General features: G+C 40.4%; 1 protein-coding gene across 5 annotated transcripts in view; it reads left to right on the forward strand.

Annotated features, from left to right (window-relative positions):
* The window catches only part of Lrch1 (leucine rich repeats and calponin homology domain containing 1), a 211796-nt gene that overhangs the window by 137816 nt on the left and 52427 nt on the right, over positions 1-21553 (forward strand). For all 5 annotated transcript variants that reach the window (XM_045145360.1, XM_045145362.1, XM_045145359.1 and 2 more), the window contains exons 4-9: positions 6010-6115; positions 9581-9717; positions 10493-10620; positions 12284-12347; positions 14944-15049; positions 17233-17360. In XM_045145360.1, the coding sequence (XP_045001295.1) occupies positions 6010-6115; positions 9581-9717; positions 10493-10620; positions 12284-12347; positions 14944-15049; positions 17233-17360 (669 nt within the window). The remainder of the gene's footprint in view (positions 1-6009; positions 6116-9580; positions 9718-10492; positions 10621-12283; positions 12348-14943; positions 15050-17232; positions 17361-21553) is intronic.

The raw sequence follows: 21553 nt of genomic DNA on the forward strand, positions 1-21553 counted from the left end.
AGAAAGAAAGAAAATGGGCATGCCAGGGCCTTTAGATGCTACAAAGTCCAGATACATGTGCCACCTTGTGCATCTGGCTTATGTGGGTCCTGAGAAATTGAATTCAGGCCTTTTGGCTTTGCAGTCAATCACCTTAACCTCAAAGCCATCTCTCTAGCTCAGCAGTGTACTTTTAAATCTGGCTCTAGTTGATTTTCTTTTTTGAGGCCTCTGTTAGGTATCTTTGCTGGGAAGAATGACCTCGGATGTAGGGCCAGCATACTGTGCTGCTTTTGTTAACCCAGGCTATTAGCACAGAACCAGGTGACTTAGTTCACCCTAGGTTATCTTCTTGCTTCGCAACTCATTTCTCCAGAGAAAGCATTTTTCTCTTCTTCCTAAATAATTACATTCTTTTTTATTATTTAATTTATTAGTTTTCTTTTCAGCAAATACAGGCAGTTTGGTACCATTGTTTAGGCTCATCTATGATCTACCCCTCCCATCGGACCCTCCTTGTTGATCTAAATGGGTCGTGCATTGTGGAGTTAGCCCACAGTTATTGGTATGATAAAAGTCTCTGCAAATCATGACCCAACATGTGACTCTGACATTCTTTCCGCCCCCTCTTCCGCAAAATTTCCCTGAGCCATGTTGGGTTCATCTTTGGTCTGCTTCAGTGCTGAGGTGTTGGGGGCCTCTGAGGCTCTGGCTGTCTGATTTGGAAGGAGTTGATTTTTCTCTGTGTTGGTCTCCTTCCCCTTTGTGCTGGTATCCGGTTCACAGGAAAACATCACTCTTGCTTGTTTCGCCAATTGCCCTTAGTTTCAATTGGACCCCTTTTGAGGTATGTTGGGGCAGCTCTCTCCTTAGGATCTGCATCTATCTGAAAAAGAGAAGCAGATTCTCCAACGGAGAGTAAGTTAGCACCCGGAAAATTGAGATAACACTTACTTTTTTGATAGAGAGTTTTAGGTGTAGGCCCTCTTGTATCCCATGATTGATGGTAGCTTGATGTTGGAGAGTGGGCTTGTGTTTGGGTATGGTTCTGACTTGTTTCTCAGTTCCAGCTATGGGTCTAGTACCACTGAGGGGATCAGTTAGCCAAATCAAGAGCAGTTGGTTCCTCACCATGGCTGTGTGCCACTATTGCACTTGTGTGGGCATCACATCAGGTTATTTGTTGCTAATTAGGTTAGACCATGAGTTGCTTGGGCAGATATTGGTCATTTCCCCCAGTCGCCCATGTAGCACCTTCTGGCACTAGACACTCTGACTGTCTGGGGACTGACTCTCTCCTGGCTTCCAGCCATGCCATTCCATTTTATGTGTCAGCTGCGTATGGAGTCTTCAGCAGTAGGGTCTTACCACTGGCCTTTGGTGGGTCATCAAGTACTCTGACAGAAGTCTGTCATTGTTTTGGGAAACCTTGTAGGTTTCTCTGATCAAAAGCTCATTGTGGATGGTAGCCCCAAGCTGGTAGTGGGGGTTACAGGTCAGTACCCACTAAGAAATTGAGGAAAAACATAACTAATATACAATAGTTAGAGAGGAGAGAGACAGAGGGGAGAGGGAGGGAGGGAAGATATAGAAGATTTAGGTTAGTCTTGATCCTACCCTCTCCAATGTCTTGTGGTTCAGGTGTTTCCTGTAAGGGTCTAGTGAAGGTTCAGCCATTTGGTCTGTCTTTTAGGAAGAAGAATTTTATGGTACCATTGCCATTTGGGTCCAGATTACTGTTTTCCACCCTTCGATGCCCTCCCCGCCCTCCCCATCCATCCTGTTGTCTAGTCCATGAGGTGCTTGCTGGGTATGTAAAGTATCTTGGGTAGATTCAGGTTAGGTGTTGTAGATGAGTGAGACTATGTGTCGATTTTTTTTTTCTGTGATTGGGTAAGTTCACTGAGAATGATCTGTTCCAGGTTCAACCATTTCTCCTCAAATTTCTTTGTGTTGTTTTTTCTTACTGCTGTATAGAATTCCATTGTGTATATACCACATCTTTGTTATACATTCTTCTAATGATGGACATCTGGGTTGATTGCAGCTTTTAGCTATTAGGAATTGAGCTGCTACAAACATGGTTGAGCAAATCTCTTTGGCCTGTAGTTTGAAGGTTTTAGGGTAGATGCCTAGTAAGGGTATAACTGGGTCTGTTGGTATTTCTATAGTCAGCTTTTTCAGGAGTTTCCATATTGCTTTCCAAAGTGGTTGTACCATCTTGTATTCCCACCAACAGTGAATGAGTGTCCCTACTTCTCCACATCCTCGCCAGCATTTATTTTCACTTGATTTTTTGATGTTGGCTATCCTTATTGGGGTAAGGTGGAATCTCATAGTTGTTTTAATTTGCATTTCTGTGATGATTAGGGATGATGAACATTTTCTTAAGTGTGTGTTTGCCATTTGTATATCTTCCTCTGTGAATTGCCTGCTCAACTCTGTGCCCCATTTTGTGAGTGGGGTATTTGTCTTCTTACTGTTTAGACTTTTGAGTTCTTTGTAAATTCTAGAGATAAGGTCTCTATCAGTTGGATAACCTGCAAATATTTTCTCCCATTCTGTGGGTATTCTATTGGCTTTGCTTATTATATGCTTGTCTGTAAAGAAACTCTTCAGCTTCATATGATCCCATTGGTTGAGTGACTGTTTAAGCCCTTGAGCCACTGGGGTTTTGTTCAGGAAGTCTTTTTCCATTCCTATATCATGGAAAGTACTTCTAAATTTTCTAATAATTACATTCTTGAAATTTACTTCTACACTGGCTCATGACTACTGTAATGAGCCTGATCAGGAATGCAGAAGAGTGACCTAATGTGCCTGGGTTCTGTGTGTGAGGGCTTTTCTGAAACAGAAAGGAATGACCCCCTTACTTGTTCCTAACATATTAAGGAAAAGAAAGGTTCAACTTTCTTTGGACAGATTCAGTTTTTGGATTGGTAGAGTGTCACCTCAGTCTGTATGTATTTCCCTGGATATTTTTGTCTCAGCAGATGTGCCGGTAGAGATTTTTTAATATTTATTTTGAACACCAGGTGTTTCTCTTAAAATTATGCATGGTTTCCTGGACCAGGAGCAGTCTAGTGGCTTTTGTGATGCCTCCGAGCATGCTGTGCCCTCACCTACCTCATCTCCCTCCTGCTCAGACAACTGAAGATAGAACGTTACAAAGGTGACTGTCCTGTGCACACTCAGTCTTCAGTGGCTGCAGCTTCACTCTCTTGTAGCAGTAGCAGTAGCAGTGTTGTTACCCTATGTGAAATGTTCCCATGTGCAGCCATGGGTTTTGGATGAGATGAGGCTAGAGGAGCGGACTGTGCTGACTCTAACATGGGTTCGTCGGGATGAGTGGAGGGACCAGTCAAGGGATTGATTGGTCAGTGATGAGTTCATTTCATCTGAAGGAGAGTGAGACAGACTTTTGGAACAAGGTCTTTGTAAGGTTCAGGAGTGACCAAGACCATGGAGACCACTCAGAGACAAAGATGGAGGCTTTTATTTGGGGAAAACAAGAGCTGCCAGAACTGAGTCTCAAGGGGAGAGTACAGCCAATTTTGAGATTACAGATAGTGGACTATATAGAGCTCTTTGGTTAGGGGAAAGTAAGGAAGGGAAAAAAATCTCCTTTGTTCTTTACATTAGCCATAGGGTGTGAGACCAGAAGTGACCAATTTGGAGATAAGGAGGCAGGAAACCTAGACCTGGGCCCTTGTTAGGCAAGGAAGCGATAATAATGGCTGGGCTGTTCCTTGAGGAATATGGATGACCCACTTGTTTGTGTCTGTCACCATTCTGCTGTCTTTGGTGACTCCGCTTTTTGTCCAGGTGTAACAGTCTTGGTGATGTCTAAGGTGAAAGGGACTCGGAATTTTTGCAGGTTTATAAGAAAAGATGAAATGATGTGTTAGGTATTCTGGAAAGTCCTTGAACCTCAAACCCTGGCATTGCATTTGCATTTAACCAAAGAACTCAGCAAATCAAGCTGAGAAGGATGATTATTAAATTATTATATTTATTGAGGGAAGTACAAAACCAAGGGAAGGAAAGTGAATACACCCATATGGTCTGAGAGCTATGTGGTTTGGGCCTGGAAAAATGATGGAGAGGACAGAAAAGAGAGTATACAGAGCTCGTTGCCATGTGATGGGCGGGAGGGGGTAAAGAGCCCATGTGGGAAGTAGGGGCTGGAGGTTCTCCCCTTTTCTTGGCCCAGCCAGGCCGAGATGAGGGGAAGCTCCCAGAAGCTGGAAGTCCAAAAAAGCCAGTCAGCCCGGAGGGCTTTCCCTGCCCTCTCAGACATATTTATAACCTCATGGTGGTGGGCCTTCACCCAACCACTGTGTCAGAATTAAGAAAGAGAACCTCCATCCTAGCCCAGGTTATTTGTGGAAAAGCAGATCTCCTTTAGGCAAGAGATGAGGAGTCAGATGATCCTTTGATCTCTAACAAGTGATTGCAGAGAGCAGACATTTCTGCTTTTTCAGGGGTCCTATCACCTAACTACCTAACAAAGCTACCTAACTCACTCTCACAGTGAGATATTTAAGGACCTGGCCTTACTAGGCTAATTCATACATAGTCCAAATCTTTCATTCTTTGTTACCAAATGAGACCTGTGTTAAATTTAAGTGAGTATCCTGGGGTCTCAGTTGCAAGAGAGAGAGAGCCAGACTCTTATGGGAGTGTTTATATCAGTGAGTCTCAGACACTTATTTCATCCAGCATTTATTGATCCCTGCCTTATGTCTGGCACTCTGCTAGGTCCTGAGAAGATGGGGTGAATATGACAGGGTTCATCTCAAGTAGACTTTCCCAGTTTTAGAGGGGAAGAAGACATGTGAACAAGTGAACTTCATCTACACTCTGCCTGTGGGACCCCAGAGTAAAAGCATCCCTCTTCTGGGTACTGGACCAGCAGAGCAGGAGAGGTGGAGAACCTTGAGAGTGGTTTGAAAGACGAGGGTAAAGCTTGAGTGAAGTCATAAAAGATAAGTGGAACAACAGGAGGACAGGGAAAGAGCCGGAACAAGTTTTGGGGCTGAGAAACAGTGTGGCCCCCATTGATAACCTGCAGTGGTGGTCACATATTTGAGTGTAGGATGCAAGGGACAACAGTTAGAGAAATGGTCCTGAGAAATTGGCAGACCCCATCATAGATGTGCCAGGCCTTGCTTAATAGTGTTTAAAATGGCGAGAAACATACTGAAATCTGCATTCTGGAAGTTCTGTGAAGGATAGACTTGAGGAGGAGACTGTGGAACAGGAGCCAGTGAAAAGTCCCTCAGAAAGAATGGTCTAGGCTGAAGGAGAACTAGAGGTAGAGGAGCAGAGAGGAGAACAAAGACAGCCACCTGGACCAAAGGGAAGAGTGTGAGTAGGAAGATAAAAGGATTTATGAGGCAAGAAATGCCATTCCTTATTTCACATAACAAGAGCTGCTTCCATTCAAGGACTGATTGGATATTTGCCTTCTAAAGCAAAGATGTCAAAATCCACATATGGACTTGCTTTCAAGATGTGTGACCAGTAGTCAGCCACCAGGTCCCTAACCATATAATAGAAATGCTGTTTAAATAACTTGGCACCTGGTCAGTGGACCTCAGTGTGAGAGCTTGGTAACCTAGGATGTTGTGTGTCCCTTCTACTTAGAAGCACTGTGAAATAGTTCTATAACATGGTGGTAACTCCTTCCTAATGTCTACTGGCATCTGCAAGCCTGAGGTCACAAAGCCTCATTTTTCTGATACATAAATATTAGTAATATTTCCTCATGAGCTTGCTGTGAGAGTTAAATAAGTTCCAAGCACATGAAAAACAAAAGTAGCAGAAGCTACTGAGAGATAGTAATAACATGTTAAACCAAAGTCTGATTTAAGTGCCGAGACTCACTGGCTGGGAACCCGGAGACTACTGTAAAAGTACAATGCATAGTTGTCCACGTATGTAAATTTCTTGATGAGAATTCACATGAAATACTTGGGAAAGGGTGTTTGTAATCCCAGTCTCTGTCTATCTCTCCTCTTACTACAGGATGTCAGCTGCAATGAGATCACAGCTTTGCCCCAGCAGATAGGCCAACTGAAGTCTCTACGAGAATTGAATATCAGAAGAAACTACCTTAAAGTTTTACCACCAGGTATTAACAGAGGACATAATTTGGGGGTTTACTTTGTGAGACAGGGTGGGTCCTGTGTGTGTATGCCTGCTAATGTTAGTTATTTGAATATCACAGGCAGGTAACATAGAAATGATGTCCAATTCAGTGTCTTTATGCCCTAGCATTGTCTGATATCATCAAATTCTTATGGTCTAGGTTAGGATTTCCATATCTGAATTTTAGGGTGTTGGATAGGGGTGGACCACAGGCCGTTCATAACAGAGAAGCATGAATTCTTTCTGGACAGGTGCATAACATTTCAGAACATAAAGCAAGCAGTTTATCCGTGCTTGATATTGCTAATCTGGCTGTGAGGATATCTAGCTTTAGGAGTCCTAGAAGCACTGGTTGGGAACTGATTATGTCTGCAATGTGTTCTTAGGTGAGGGGTGCCATCACATCCTTGCATTGATGTCACTCTTGCCACTGGCTGTCTTGGTGAATTTCAACAGTGATGGCTCTAAAGCCTCCGGTCAGAGCCTCAGCTCCTCTGATTCCCCCTCACCCTGTATAGTCACAGTGTCTATTAAATAATCCTGCTATGGGTTCCTGAGGCATGTCCCTCTTGTTCTGAGGTGAGGATTCACGTACAAAGACACATTGTTTTATAAGTGCTTGATTGTAGCCCCGTTGGTGGGAGAGAGTCATCTTTGAGCCTGCACCTGGTTCAGGAATGGTGGATGAGCAATAGAACAGTGAGGGCTTCTCCAAAATGCATTCTGCTTTCCAAAGATCACATTGGTTTCCACTGATTTTAAGGGCCCATGACATAACCTGATTTCAAACATATCTCAGTATACAATCTCCTGTTTGGAAGCAGTGGGCATGTAGTGAATTTAATGTCAATGCAGCATGTGAGAGCTGCTTGATTTTTGTCCCATTCCTGCTCATCACTCAAGGAAGCATACAGAGCTCATGAAACCATGGGGAAGAACTCTATAAAGCACAGCTGACTTGATGGAAGACTCAGGACTTTGCCTGCCACCTTTTGCCATTTTTGTGCTGACTTGCATGTTAAGGAAGTAGAATTGGAAACTATCTCAGTGTAACAATAAAGTATTACTTTATTATTTGAGGTAATCATATTAAAATATTTACTTTTTCATTTGTTATTTTATAATCTCCTACTTGGAATGAGTGTATGCAACTATGTTCCTTAGTTTAAGTACAAACAGAAAATTCTTAATTTGTAGCAGATTTTCCCACAAACAGCCTTTCAGGGTATTAGAGAAAGTCCTCTCAGTGAAAGCTTCTATTAGAGTCAGAGAGAGGGAGAGAGAGAGAATGGGTATTTCAGGACCTCTAGCCACTACAAACGAATTCCAAATGCATATGCCATCATGTGCATCTGGCTTACATGAGATCTGGAGACTCAAACCTGGGTCCTTAGGCTTTGCAGGCAAGCAACTTAACCACTAAGCTATTCCTCCAGCCCACATATTTCATTTTCTTAAACCAATATAGAAATCATTATTCCAAACTGGAACCAAAAAGGAAGGAAATAGTCCTTATAAAAGCATTCCCTTGCATATTAAGCTGATGGGGAGATAGCTCGGTTGGCATAGTACTTGCCCTGCAAACATGAAGGCCTGAATTCAGATCCCTAAGGTCCATATAAAAAAGCCAGGTGGTGTGTATTTGGAAGTGGAGACAGAAGGATCTTTGGATCTCATTGGCTATATAGTCTAGCCTACTAGGAAAGCCCCAGGCCATTGAGAGACCGTCTCAAACAAAAGTGGATGACACCTGAAATACAACACTTGAAGTTTTTGTTTTTTGTTTTTTTTGTCTCCACAAACACAGCATACACATATACCTGCAAATGCATGTGAATATACACTTACACACACACACACACACACACACACACACACACACACACCATTGCTAATTTATTTACTTATGCCTGCTGTGTTTTCCCTGAAATTAGTTCTCTAGTCATATTATAGTGTCTTCCTTTTAATTGGCAAATTGCTGAATATTGGATTCCTATTAAATTCTGGCACTGATTTGCTAGCCTGCTCAGGCACAAGTGCTCATCTTTTTATGTGACTCCACTCATTCCTTAGCTAGTCTAGAAGCTATGATATAAGTTTCTCTTTCCTTCACTCTGAAGCTTCCGACTAGACTATACGTGTCCTCCCCACTCCAACATCTGTAGCTGTCCCCTTCATTCATAGATGTGCATTGAATAGTGTGGTCTGCAGTACGTAGCTGTCCCCTTTGGAAAATGTACAGCTCAGAGCAATTTGGAAATACAGATTCTTTGGCTTTGGGCCCTGGAGCCTGTACTTTAACAAAATGTACTTCCTGGGTGTCTCCTACAGAAATATGAACCTATCTGATTTGGGGGCCTGGGAGTTGTTTTACCTCCTTCTAGAATTTTAATCTTATTACTTCTTTCTGTCAAACCGAGTGATGCATTGAGCATGGAAGGAGGAATGTTTCTGACACTCTTGGGGCCTTGAATTCTGAGAAGAAACAATACAGTTCCCTAAAGAATCTTTGTTGGTAGAGCCTGATGATCTGCAGTACAAAGCGAGGCCGCAGGCTGTGCAAGGAGTGGAGAAACTATTCTCTGTCCAGTGGCTTCACCTAATTCCTGCCCTCCTTCCACTGCACAAGTGCAGGAGAATTTTTAAATGTCATACTTTCGCTTTCAGCAACGCCCAGAACAACAATGCTGAGCCTGTTTCCTCCACACAGCCATCTCAGTGATTTGCCAGTATCACCCTGGGCCCTGCCATGGCTCAGCTCCTAGGGAACATACTTGAGTTCACTTCTAGCAGCTGCAAATGTCGGCTAAATGCTTGAAATTACTGAGTGTTTACTGTGCAACTGGGTGGGGATTTTATACTAAATACAATGTTCATCTTGTTGGCTGAGCTGCAAAAGACTTCAAAGGTGATAGAATAATGCCACATCAAATCAGAATTACAGGGTCTGTTGGAAAATCCTAAATTAGATTACATTTGAAAAACAACTGTTGAAAAAAAAAATGGACATATTTTTTGTAAATGTTTCTGGGATTATACTAGCCCAACTACAATGAAAGAGAAGGAGGATATTCTGTGATTAGCATTTTATTGTTCACAGGCTAGCAAGTGCTGTTTGTAAATAGTTTGAAGTTAAAATGCAAACTTGTTCTGTGTGATGTAGCTTGTGTAATGCTTTGCTGAAAGGAACAAAAGGTGGGGGGATTTTTAGAGAACAGATTTGTAACTGGCAAGTGTTTCTTGCTCTCACCAGAACTAGCAACAGTTTGAAATCATTGAGCACTCTGGGAGGATTGCTTCTGCCTAGTGAAATGTCATCTAGGCTCAGCTTGCTTTGGATTTTGCTAAGCAGTATTTTTCCTAATGAGCAGAAAATTAATTTTTGAATGCTTGTCATTTGGTCATAATGTTTTCTGAGATTCATTCTTTCTTTTTCCTTTTCTTTTAGAATTAGTAGATCTTCCCTTGGTAAAGCTTGACTTTTCCTGCAACAAGGTGCTAGTGATCCCTGTCTGCTTTAGAGAGATGAAGCAGCTGCAGGTGTTACTGCTTGAGAACAACCCTCTGCAATCTCCTCCGGCACAGGTGAGGGGCTCGCAGCACAGCCACAGCCCGCCCTTCTGGGTCAGTGCAGCTCACCGTGCAGCTTTCACTCTGTGCAGTCCCTGTTGCACAGAGGATAAAACCCCAAGTGAATCGACTGTCACAGGTTGCCTTATGCTGTGTCAATCTATTTACCCACATTTAACTCACTGTTTTGTTCACTCCCACTCTACATGTTTGATACATAAGCTTAAATTTTGGGGTACATATAGCTTACAAAGTGGTATTTGAAAATGGAGTGTGAACATCTTAATATGATCATTGATTATTTGAGATGATTTAAGCTCAAATAAGAAACATGAAAACACTGAAATAAATATGCTTTCACATATAAATGTGAAAATATTTATAAGTTTGTTTTTTTTCAAATAACTTAATGACTTATATCTTTTTCAAACTTTCCAAAGACTTTAAAAAATGTGTTTTACATTCTCCAAGGACTTAAAAGTAATTGTGTTCTTGTCATCTTGTAAAATTGGAATGTCACCAATCCAGTTATCTTTTATACTTAGTACACTGTACATGTATACTATGTTTTTGTTAGAACTTTGTAGTTTAATTTTAAAACATTAGAATTTGCTTGAGTATGGCTTTCTATTCCAAGTAGAATTTGGAGCAAACAATTCCAGAGTTCCTGTGTATTCTGTGCCCATTATCTAGGTGGTTACTTATGATGAAATTGCGAAAATTAAAATATATGACCAGGTATGTGAAAAGTGTCATTAAGAAATAAATATGTTTTACTAATTCTTCATAGATTTGCACAAAGGGCAAAGTGCACATATTTAAGTATCTGAGCATACAAGCATGCCAACTTAAGACAACTGACTCCCTTTATCTCCATACCATGGAGAGACCCCATTTACAGCAGCACGTGGAAGACAGGTGAGTTGATGTCATCTTTCACTCAGAGTCTCTGCTCACAATGTGCTCAGGCCAGAGCTGTTCATTTTAAATTTATAACTTGGAGCTTAAGAAACTAATGGTATTTAAATTTTTTTTTTATGCTGGAGAAAATCTCCAGTTTCTTAAACTAGTCAGCCCTCTCTTCCTGTTAATAAATGATTCTTCCTTAGTACATCTATAGGCGATTACAAATAAGGTTTGTAATATATTTTTACTTTTCAGTTAGAACTATATCAAGTACAGCGATTTAAACATATAATAAATTCTAAGCTAATACTTGCTGCTAAGCGAGGTATGGTGGCACATGCCTGTCCTCTTAGCATTTTAGAAACTGAGCCAAAGGGTCGTGAGTTTCCATTCAGCCTGAGTTATATATAGTGAGAATCTGTATCAAAAAAGTTGCTGTTACTGATTTCAGTAACTACACCATAGTCAAGCATTTTTTATTTAGTTAGTTATTTATTTGAAAGTGACAGACAGAGAAAGAGGCTGATAGATAGATTGAGAATGGGCACGCCAGGGCCTCTAGCCACTGCAAAGGACCTCCAGACGTGTGTGCCCCTTGTGCACCTCGCTAACGTGGGTCCTGGGGAATCAAGCCTCAAACCAGTGTCCTTAGGCTTGACAGGCAAGCACTTCACTGCTTAGCCATCTCTCCAGCCCAAGCATTTTTAATAAGCACTGATTTTTTAGTATGTCTGCAGAACATTGTTAAGATCTACAGGCTTTATATTTTATTATCTCCTAAAAGTGCAATGTGTATAATTTTTCTCCATTTCCTGCTTCAAGGGGAAATGTTAGAAACTTTTCACATATACTTGGTCTATTATGGCATAAAGATAGGCCTTGTTCTGGAGAACAGAATTCCTGTAGTGAGCAAGCACGCTCAAAGAAGCTCTGGCCCCTCTCATGAATTCTTCATTGCATGAAGCTTTTTTTTTTTTTTTTTACTTTTTGCTACATGGGATAGCTTGATTTCAGACTGTTCTAAATGCATTCTTTGAAATGTTCAATAATTTTAGGCTTGTAAAAATATTACTATGCTTGAGCTGGAGAGATGGCTTAGCAGTTAAGTGCTTGCCTGTGAAGCCTAAGGACCCAAGTTTGAGGCACGATTCCCCAGAACCCATGTAGTCCAGTTGCACAAAGTGGCACAGGCATCTGGAGTTTTTTGCAGTGGCTGGAGTCCCTGATGTGCCCATTCTCTCTCTCTATCTCTGTCTCTTTCTGTCTGTCACTCTCAAATAAATAAATAAAAATTAAAAAACATTAAAAATATTACTAGGCTTATTTAATCACTGAGTAAAAGTTTACAGAATTATTGAAAATAATATTTTATAACCTAAGAGGTAGTAAATATCTTACTGCTATTTTATATGCCAGAATAAATAAAATAAGAAAATGATAAAGAAACAACTTGGTCTCCAAGAGGAAGAAGCCTTAAGCAAAAATGTCCTTTTGGATGGTGTGAGTGCATGGTTCTTGCCATGCCCACGTCTCAGAACTTAGTACTGGCTTGTCTGTTGCCATATAATAGTATAGTAAAATGATAAAAGTCATTATTAGAATATAACTTGTTGTATCTTGGTCATTTTAATTTTATCATTTTAATCTTTTTCTAATTGAATGTCATCTATCCCAGTAAGAAGGATTCCGATTCAGGAGTTGGCAGTGACAATGGAGATAAGCGACTGTCTGCCACTGAGGTAAAGCTAGTGGTCACATCTTTCTCCTTCTGCGACCTGGGTGTATATGTCTGTGTTCACTAAACTTCTTTTTGGAATGGGACACTGATAGATTTGCATGAGACAATGTGATCATGTTTGTGAAAGCAGTTTGAAATCCTTTAAGGTTTATAAAAAATTAGCTGGTGTAAGTCTGTACAGAGTCTCTATATTCTTTTCCCACTTCCACATTAGCTGAAATATTCTTGGTTGCATAATAAGTATTATGAAGAGACTGTATGGTATACAAGTACCCATAAAGCATTTTCATAGGTGTCCTTAAGTTGTTATATGCATTCACAGACGTTGAGGCATCAACTGTGCTTTGCATTTTAATACTTTATACAACTTAAAATGTCTATAAATAGTAATAGTTTTTATAAAAGTGAAGTTTTCAATCATGTTCTGTTCAGATAACTGGGTGTGTTTATTTGTGAGCTAAGAGGTCTCACGTAAAGCCTCCTCTGGTGGTGATAAGTCACTACATTAATACCTGTGTTATCTCATTTGTATCAGAGACTCCAAAGCCTTCAAGTGGGCCTTTTCAACATAGAGAATTGAAAGAGGTAAAATGGTATCATCAGATATTCTTCTCTTTTTGAGGGAAATTGTTGAGTTTTTGTGGTTATAGAATTTTGGAGGCAGTATAATACTATTTGTGAGTAATAGTTCAATTGCCTCACATTAGGTAATCTCATTTTTACTGTATTGGACTTTAGGAAAAGATATTTTTCTAGCTCTCATATCTTTGAACTTTTGTCAGCAGCTAAGGTATTTGATTTACCTTCTACAAAATGCTCTACAAAGTAGTAAGCTTAAAAACTAAAACTCCTCATTATTTTTATGGTATAGAACATTTTGAAAGGGAAAAGAGGTCATGGTGAGGGAGGAGACCCACCTGAAGCTACTTTAGTAGTCCCCGTGGCTCCCTGGTGGGGTGTGAGTGCTAACCAGTCTCTAAGCTGGCTTTTAATTTATCCCTTTAAACTGCGTTAAAACTCATATGGCCCTTCAAATGGACCATTGTTGCAGAGATGGCTTACCCTAAGCTTGTTTTCTATTAATTTAAAACAGACCCTGCATTATCCATTATCTCTTCTCTATGACTAATTAAATTCATTAATAAACATTATATAAGGAACTTCATTCTCTTCTCACTTTTATTAAGAAGGATGGTAATATTTTAAAAGGAACCCAAGGATGCATTCTCTCCCTTTTAATTGAATGCATATCTTTGGAAATTTGCTAAAGTTTAGAGGTGGGAGGTAGATAAAGGGAAAAGGGGACTTTTAGAAATTATTATATTCAGTGAGTAAAATGTAAAAATCTTCTCTTTGGTCTATTTATGTTTGACATGATAACCTTATTATCCAAGAAGACCTGAAATAATTTTCTCTGAATGAAAAGTGTTTTGAATTATTTTGTGTGGTGTTCTGTTTGTAATTTTTTTCTGTCAAGGTCACTCCCCACTTACTCCTTGTTGCAGGGTTCAGTAATCATGCTTGCAACCTTTCTTTGACTATTGCCACTGCCTGATTGATTTTTGGGGTCATGAAGAAATTAAATGCAAAATTGTTTCTCACAATAATTAAACCAGAACATGTGAGGGCTTTGTGAATGTTTGATGAATGAAATTCATGTTTGTCTTCTGTAGTTTCTAAACAATTTGTGCGTATGTCTAAACTTAGATAGACAAACCCTGAAAGGCATTGCCCCAAGCATTTAGAAGCCAGCCTCATTGCTGAATGTGCTCCGGGCAGGCAGCTCACTGGCAGCTGTCAAGCCTGTCACTAAACATCATACTAAAATGGAGGCAAGAAAGTAAATGAGGCCTCACATTTAACTTGTGACAGAATCACAGATTTTATGATAACCTTCTTCAGCTAGTGTGGGGAAGTAGATCTCAGTGAGAACCAAGTCCTGTCACTACGTCGAAGCTGTGGAATGTCACTTTAGAACTAGTATAGTGACCTAGCACTTCACCATCCTTAGAGCATTCTCCCGCCTCACCTAGTGACAAACTGCACCCAGATGTCACAACCAAGTTGCACTGCCAAGTTAATGAGTTATGGCTTCAGAGGTGGATTGTCACTGTTGGTGGCAAGCCATATGAAACCTTCATGGAGTTTGGTTAGATTCATTGTCAGATCTCAGATCACCATCACTTTTCAAACAATTGACTTGGCTTAGGGATAATATGATAGTGTACTTACAATTATTCCTTGTTATGTTGACTATTGTAGTCCTTCTGAGCCATGATTATGGCTCTAAGTGTAGAAAATACAGGAGCTTGACAAGATTTCAGCCTAGAGCACACGTAAACAGGTATGTATGTAGTAAGTGTTATGAACACATACATTCATACTTCCAGCTCCCACTCCTGATATCCTGGCTCATTTACTCACCGCACCTGAAAACAGCATTGCCTATCCAGTTTGCTGGTTTTGAACTTATGAAATGGTATTATCCTTTTATTCAACTTGGTGTTTGTTAGGCTCCCTTATTACATAGTGTTCTCTTCATTTGCATTGACTGAGCTGCTCCTTCAAATGACACATTGCCTTGTCTCTTTTTTTAGCCCTCTGACGAAGACACAATCAGCCTCAGTGTGCCCATGTCAAACATCATGGAGGAAGAACAGACTGTCAAGGAGGACACATGCCATCACCTCACCCCTGCTAAAGGTCTGAGAGTGATGTGCAGGGAATAGGGCTTAATGTGCATGGGCAGTGATGGCTGTAGTTACCCTTCATTATACAGGTTCTTTTGGGGAATTCAATGTTCACAACTCTGGAGAGACATGTTAACCATCTCTGTTCTCTGGTTGGGGAAGCTAAGGCTCAGCAAATTTAAGTAACTTGTCAGATTCTCATAAGCCAAAATACTTTAAATAGTAGAGTTCTTATTCTGAAAACTTAAATCCATTTGTGCTTATTTATTTATTTCCAAGGAGATAGAGAATGGGAGAGGGAGGAAGAGAGAATTATTGCTCCAGACCTTCTAATCACTAAAGCGAATTCCAGATATATGTGTCAATTTCTACATCTGTCTTTACATGGGTACTGGGGAATCAAACTCAGCTCATTAGGCTCTGCAGGCAAGCGCCTTAACTGCTCACACATATCTCCAGCTCTAAATCCATTTTTAAAAGAAAATATTGAGATGGTAGACATAAGACTTTGGACAACTTGAGCTACTATTACATATATAAAATCTCCAAATCCCAGTGAGTCCAACTGGAAGTTGGTGATTGGTGATACCTTCCCTCCAAGTAGGACTTGGTGATTTGAAGGACTGAAACTGTGTTGTCCCTCTGGCTGTGTCACCTCTAACAGACTTTCAGAGTACATTATGGAAATATTTTGATGGCTTCTGTTTGCTCAGTGATTTTAAAAGAAAATCCTAAAATTGCTGTTTATTGATTTGTGAGAGAATGTTTGATCATATATGAGTAATATAGAAGTGAATCAGTCATATAGAGTATTCCCATAGAAATTTGAATATGCTCTTATTAATGATTAGAGATATATTTTAAAGGAACTCTTTTATGAATGTGTTTTCACTTCTTAGGAGATTTTTGTTGTCTTGTTTTGTTTTGAGGCAGGATCTCCCTGTGTAACACAGGCTGCCCTGGAGCTTGGCCTTCTTCCCCACCTCAGCCTCTGAGCACTGAGATTAGTGGCCAGCACTGCCACACCTGGCTCTTAACTTGGGTTTTTAAATTTAGAACTTGGCAGTAGCATTAAGATATACTGGAAACCACACCTTGTCAAAAATATAACTGCAGTGGTTGGGCGTGGTGGCTTTAATCCTATTACTCGGGAGACAGAGATAGGAGGATCGCCCGCCATGAGTTCAAGGCCTCCATGAGATTACATAGTAAATTCCTGGCCAGACTGAGCTAGAGTGAAACCCTACCTCAAATATATATATATATTTATATATATATATATATATATATATATATATATATATATATATGCATATATATATAAGTATGCATATCCACATATATCTGCATACTTGCATAGAGAATATATTTTTAACTGCCACTGTATTAATTTCTGTAAAGTTTGTAATATTATGTGGTAACAGAAGCAATGTTTGAGACAAATCTTTCAAATAAGATAATTACAGTCATTCCTAGGGAGTTATTCCCCGCTGTGGATGTGCCTATCTGGTCTGCTCAGCGTGCTCTGAAGGGTGGTCTCATTTCTCCTATCTGAGTCTGCATCTGGGTCAGACAAGTCCCTGTGCAGTTCCTTTTGCCTCTGCTGTGTCTCTGGGACAGATCTGCCCCACCTGGGCACGCTGTTGCCTCTGCACGCTTTCTCCAAGTCACTTCTCAGAGTGTCGGGTTAGAGTTTCAGGCCTGTGTCTAGTCATGTTCCGCATTTCCTTGAGATTATTTTCTCTTGAGGGACAGGAGTCATGCTTGACTAGTTTTTTAAATCCCTGCTGCAGGTATATCTGTACAGACCTAAATGCTTAATACCTGTCATGTGACAGTTGCTCAACAGGTAGTTGTTGAATTTGAAATAGTTACATATTACTGAAAGCACAATACCCTCCTTTATAATCTTCATGCTTTCAAAAAGTAAAGGGACATTTTATTTCTCCCCTAAGGGACTAATCCATAAAGAAGTCTTGACTTTGTTTGAGGCCTTCTGTATATTTTACAGTCCTTCCTTTCCTCTGCTTAATCTTTCCCCACATAATTCAGGGAAGAGAAAATTTGGGTTATTCATGTGCCTCCACGTGGGTAACAGAAAAGACAGAAGCTATTTGCATATTTAAAGGTTACGTATACTTTGTACTTCTGCCAGTGAAATCACACATTATTCCTTCCTCGGTATTTTATTGACAGGGACACTTCATCAGGAACTTCAAGCAGAGCCTGCTCTCTTGAGTGACAGCAGTAACTCAGGACAAGAAAGACCTCTGTTTGGCGAAGGAGCTGATGTCCTCCACTCAGGATTTATGAATTATATTAAGGTAAGGTTTGGGGAATCAATTAATTTTTTTTATTTATTTTCTTCTACTTGGCACCTTAGAATTTAAGTTCAAAGTTCCTGGCCCATCACTTTTCCAAGTCCAGTTGTCTGTCTCCTCCCCGAAGCCCCCGGCACATTTTTCCAAGCTCAGCAAGTCTGTTTCTGACCGTAGTAGGGGCCTGGTCCCTGTCACACGTACCTCTGTGTGCCTGTTTCTGGGTGCTGTTTCTTTCTTAGCAAGGACTCACTCAGCTTCTCAGTACGCTTGGAGCGATGCAAGCTTGCAGACCCAGTGGTATCATGCTGACTACTTGGTAAAAGCTGAGCTACTTGCATGTTTTTCTTCGTATGTTCTGCGTGAATACTTGACTTGAAGGTGCAGGTTGAGTATCCCTTATCCAGTGTGCTTAGAGCTAGAACTATTTCAGAGTATGAAGATGTTTAGATTTTGGAGTGCTCACAGGTGAGCAGTCCAAATTCAAGTCCTGATTAGAAATCTGAATGCCTGCATGGAAAATTAAAAGTCTACTTGGCTTAAAAAGTTTCAGATTTTGGAACATTTTTTAATGAAACATTTTATTATTTTTTTAATTTAGTAACCTTGATATTGTTTTATGTTTGTTTTCACAGTTACAGATGTAGATCTGTGCTTTTTTTTTTCTTACAAGAATGACGAAACAAGCCAATTGGAAAAGATTGCTTTTTTACAAAAATGATTGGCATAAGTTTATTATAATGATGGGTTTCATAAAGACATTGTGGATTTGAGATGAGAACTTCCCATCCTTTTGTCCACAGTATAAAGATCGAGACGTGAATAGTCACATTCTTCTGGGGACAGGTATTCTGGATTGACTTTGTTGTCCTGAGGTGCTGAAAGTACAGGGTACTCACAGGTTGTCAGGAGGTCTTTACTAGAGTGCAGGGATAACCCCTGTCTTTCAAGTGTGGGATACCCTGTCATGAGAACAGGGCTAGTCACAGTGAGTCTTCATTTCATCAAAAATTCATCTCCGTCTTGTTTAGTTTGTTGTTTTTTTTTTTTTAATTTTATTTATTTATTTATTTGAGAGCGACAGACACAGAGAGAAAGACAGATAGAGGAAGAGAGAGAATGGGCGTGCCAGGGCTTCCAGCCTCTGCAAACAAACTCCAGACACATGCGCCCCCTTGTGCATCTGGCTAACGTGGGACCTGGGGAACCGAGCCTTAAACCGGGGTCCTTAGGCTTCACAGGCAAGCGCTTAACCGCTACGCCATCTCTCCAGCCCAGTTTGTTGTTGTTTTTGAGACAAGCTCTCACTCTGTCATCCAGGATGGCCTGGAACTCACTGTGAATTCTAGATTAGCCTCATACTGCTAACAGTCTTCCTGCCTCAGCCTCCCCGGTATTAGGAATACAGGTGTGTGCCACCATACCCAGCTCAGAGTTCTCCTTAAGTTTAGGTTCTAATGCTAGAAATTGAAGAATATGTTTGGAAGATGCTTGAGCCCAGCCCACTGTGGAAGTGTGGACTTTGTGTCTGCTTCACATGCAAAGTTGCCATAGTGTGGTTCTGCTTGGCCCCATGCTTTAGGTTGAGAATTCTTATTTTGGTGAAATGCTGATTTACCATGTCCTGTGAAAGGTGATGGCCTCCCAGCAGGGGAATATAAGTGCCCATCCATATTTTCTGATGAGGTGTTTGATGAAGCCACAATTCTAGGTGTCACCTTCAAGGACACTGGGAAGAAAACAGGCTGAACTTTATCTTCTTGAGACCCCAGAGGGCAGAAACGTCCCTTATGCCCTTGCGACAGAAATAATGACCCTGACAATAAACAATGAACCTGACATGCTTTGTGTCATATAAAATGATGACAAAAAATATACATGGCAAGGTAAAACACAGAAAGACAATGTTCACTATTTACCTTCAACCTGTTGCTCGCCCATCAGAGCTCAGTGTCCTCTGTTTCCATTGACCTTGCTTCATTTGAGCCTCACTGTGTCTTATTTTAAAGATTTCAGGTGCCTTCCAATGCTAGCAAGTGCTGCACCCTATACCTACATGTGCACGTACTCGTGTCTTTATTTCTGTTTATGCACGTGCACATATCTGTACCTCCGTGTGTGCATGAACACATCTGTACCTACGTGCGTGCACATACACATTCCTGTACGTATGCAGGCACACATTTTGGGTTCTGTACCTATGTGTGTACAGAGACACATGCACACACACATTTTAAGTTCTGTTCCTATGTGTGTGCACATACACACATTTTTGGTTCTGTACATAGGTATGTGCACATACACATTCATGTACACATTTTAGGTTCTGCCACAAGATGTTTTACAAAACCAGTGACATTAGCTCTTATCTTTCTGTTCTGTGGGACAATGCTGTGATGGGAACCTGGAAAATTGGTTTTGTATTCATTTCAGCAGAGTCGACTGTAGGTTGATAATCTAGAATTTTGTTTGAAAGATGTTCATATTTAAGTTGTAAAGGAAATTAAAGTGATTAGCAAAGGAAACTATTTGAAAAAAGCAAATTTCTGCAGATTCTGAGATTTCTAGGAGGCAAAGGAGTCCATGATGCTGTACAGGGTGAATCATGTAGACAGATACTTGAAGAACAAGCTGGGGTGATGATCTTGGGGAAAAAATTCCTGAAAGATGATTCTCTTGGTAAGTCAAGAGAGATATGTTAATGATAAAATTAATCCACAGTCTATGAAATGTGAAAGGGAAAACTCTACAATGACAGCCAAATGTGCATTAGGCTTGACTTTTTATAGGTGCACTTGTATCTAATAGTCAACAGGTATATCAAATTATCCCAGAGCTTTGACCCTTAGGAGCTCTGTATTTCACATAATCCTGCTTTACTTACTGAATTAACATCTTGTGCCTTTGTAACTAAAGCCAGTTTACATTTTTTGTATTAGTACTATTTATATGATGTGAAGCCACAGTGTATATTAGATTATTGAACACTGAGCTGTTGCTACTAGAGAAAATTGTTCCTATGGACCTGTGGTCATATTTTTGTCAACCAGTTAACAGATAACTTTAATGAGTGTTTCTCTTAGAGATAACTGAGGATGCAAACAGGCATCCCTTCATAGTAGAAATAAGTTCCAAGAAGTGTGTGACTAGACAGTTGCATCACTATGTATTTGCACAAGCTAGGTTTGCTATAGCAAGACTAGAAATACAATCTTATGGGTCTATCATTGTCTGTTTGATGCATTGCTAACCAAAACATGGTTATGCAGACATGATGTATGTTGTTGACTCACTAACATTGAATTTACAGACAATAACACTATAATGCATATGTGAATAACGTTTATTTAATATACATTTTCTTTATAGGGTACATTGTAACCTTATTAGGAAGGTTTGACAGAATCTTAACATTATGTTTGCAGCCATTTTTAACAGCAAAATCAGTTTTTTTAAAAAAAAGCACAACCTTAGGAAAGTGTAGCACTAAATAGACTAAAAACAGTTCTTGTTAGGAGGCAGAGTGCTGCCGTGTCCTGGGAGCCTGCATGCCTTTGATGTCAGTCATATCCTTCATCACTCTATGTGTTTGTGAATAACTTCAAAAGTACCACAAGAGCTGGTGTGGAGACTCAGCTAATAGGTAAATTCTCAAACCCCGAATCCACTGTCTAACTTGGCAGTGAATGTCTGTTAGCCTATATAAGCCTATTTGGGATTTTGAACAGAAACTATTGGTAACTTTTTATTTTGAAGCTAAAAATAAGCAGGAAATCAGAAATCCCTTTTCTCCTATAATTGAAACCTACAAAAAGAGCTAGAACATGTTATGTTGAAAGGTCAAGGAATATATTTCCACCCAAGGATTTCGCTGTCAATTGGACAGTGACAAGCAGTTTGTTTCTATGCTGACTTGATTGTACTGATTTCTAGCAGGTGTCCACAGTGAAGAGCTAGCCCCCTGGTTGGGAAAAGCCTGGTCCTATTACCATACCAGGACTTGGCTCTTTCTAAGCCAGTTGGGGATATGCCCTCATATCCTTGCTACGGTGTTCCCTCTCATATGTGGAAATGCATCAGAGAGCCACAGTGGATACTGCTTTCTTAGTCTCCCTCCCCCACCCCCACTGCAGTATCCTTTGGAGAAAGCGATCTTGGAGGCTCAGGAAGAGCATTTGAGTAAATCTGATGTGCACATG

This window comes from Jaculus jaculus, chromosome 3 (genome assembly GCF_020740685.1).
Source record: "Jaculus jaculus isolate mJacJac1 chromosome 3, mJacJac1.mat.Y.cur, whole genome shotgun sequence".
NCBI classification, from domain to species: Eukaryota; Metazoa; Chordata; class Mammalia; order Rodentia; family Dipodidae; genus Jaculus; species Jaculus jaculus.